The 1,016-nt window shown below is 38.5% G+C and overlaps 1 protein-coding gene across 1 annotated transcript in view; it reads right to left on the bottom strand.

The window, feature by feature from the left end:
- stmn2b (stathmin 2b) overlaps positions 1 to 678 on the bottom strand; it is a 14,780-nt gene extending 14,102 nt beyond the window's left edge. The window contains exon 1 of the mRNA XM_015026632.1: positions 502 to 678. Coding sequence (XP_014882118.1) covers positions 502 to 520 — 19 coding nt within the window. The 5' untranslated portion in view covers positions 521 to 678. The remainder of the gene's footprint in view (positions 1 to 501) is intronic.
- Between the last annotated feature and the right edge of the window lie 338 nt (positions 679 to 1,016).

The following is a 1,016-nucleotide window of genomic DNA, read 5'->3' as shown; positions in this document are numbered from 1 at the left end:
GCGGGGGAGACACACACATCTTCTCAAAAAAAAAAAAAAAAAAAAAAAAAAAAATATATATATATATATATATATATATATATATATATATATATATATATATATATATATATCTGTTTTATTTTTATTTAGTTACATGCATTAATCAGAATGCGGGCTGAATAAGCATATGCGTCACTGACTGAATTCCACTCCGACACATATTGATCTGTGTGAAATTTTAAATTGAGCAAAAAATAAATAAACAAAGATTAAATTATAACAGCTGCAATTTAATTAATACATAAAGATGCCACAGTGTCCCAACTTCAACATAAAAGAAGTGAGTTGCAGAGTGAGTTTGGCCGCTCCCTACTGTCAGCCCTCAGCATCCTTTTGTGCCATGGGTGTCGCCACTGCCTCTCACCACCACCACCACCATCATCATCATCATCATCACCCCGAAACCTGCCTCGTTCGTTGATGTGAGGGAAAATATCTCTGAGAAAAATAAGAACTCACCGATTGCGGTCTTAGCCATGTCTGAAGAGTGTCGCTGGGGTGAGCTGGCCGGAGAAATGTGCGTCGGTGTCTGGATGGTGTATCACCGGGTGAAGGGACTGCTGTTAAGGCACTGAGTCAGCAGAGAGAGACGGGGGCTGCCGGTGCGCCTGGTGGTCTGTGCTGAGCTGCAGGAAAGGCAGCGACAAATAACCAGGACGACACCGGAAGTCTTGATTAAATACTTCAAAATAAAAGCAGATATTTTGTGATCCACCCCCAACCTCCCCCCGCCCCTTCTTATAATTATTATCCCACATTCACAACATTAATTTAGGCACTATGGAATGGAGGACATAGAGGAAACAGTAAGTTAACATAAATAAATAAATAAACAAACAAACAAACAAACAAACAAAACAAATAAATTTGGCCATTTAGGTATTAGACAAATATCCAAAAAGCTGTATAAAAATCTTTGGCTGAAAAATTGTTGATTCCAATTGAAACACACAACAGTAGCCTATGACAGTATA

The sequence above is a fragment of the Poecilia latipinna genome, unplaced genomic scaffold, assembly GCF_001443285.1.
Source record: "Poecilia latipinna isolate Pla-1442-1.1 unplaced genomic scaffold, P_latipinna-1.0 Scaffold99, whole genome shotgun sequence".
NCBI lineage: Eukaryota > Metazoa > Chordata > Actinopteri > Cyprinodontiformes > Poeciliidae > Poecilia > Poecilia latipinna.
The sequence above is the reverse complement of the archived record's forward strand: the minus strand, read 5'-3'. Positions and strand labels throughout refer to the sequence as shown.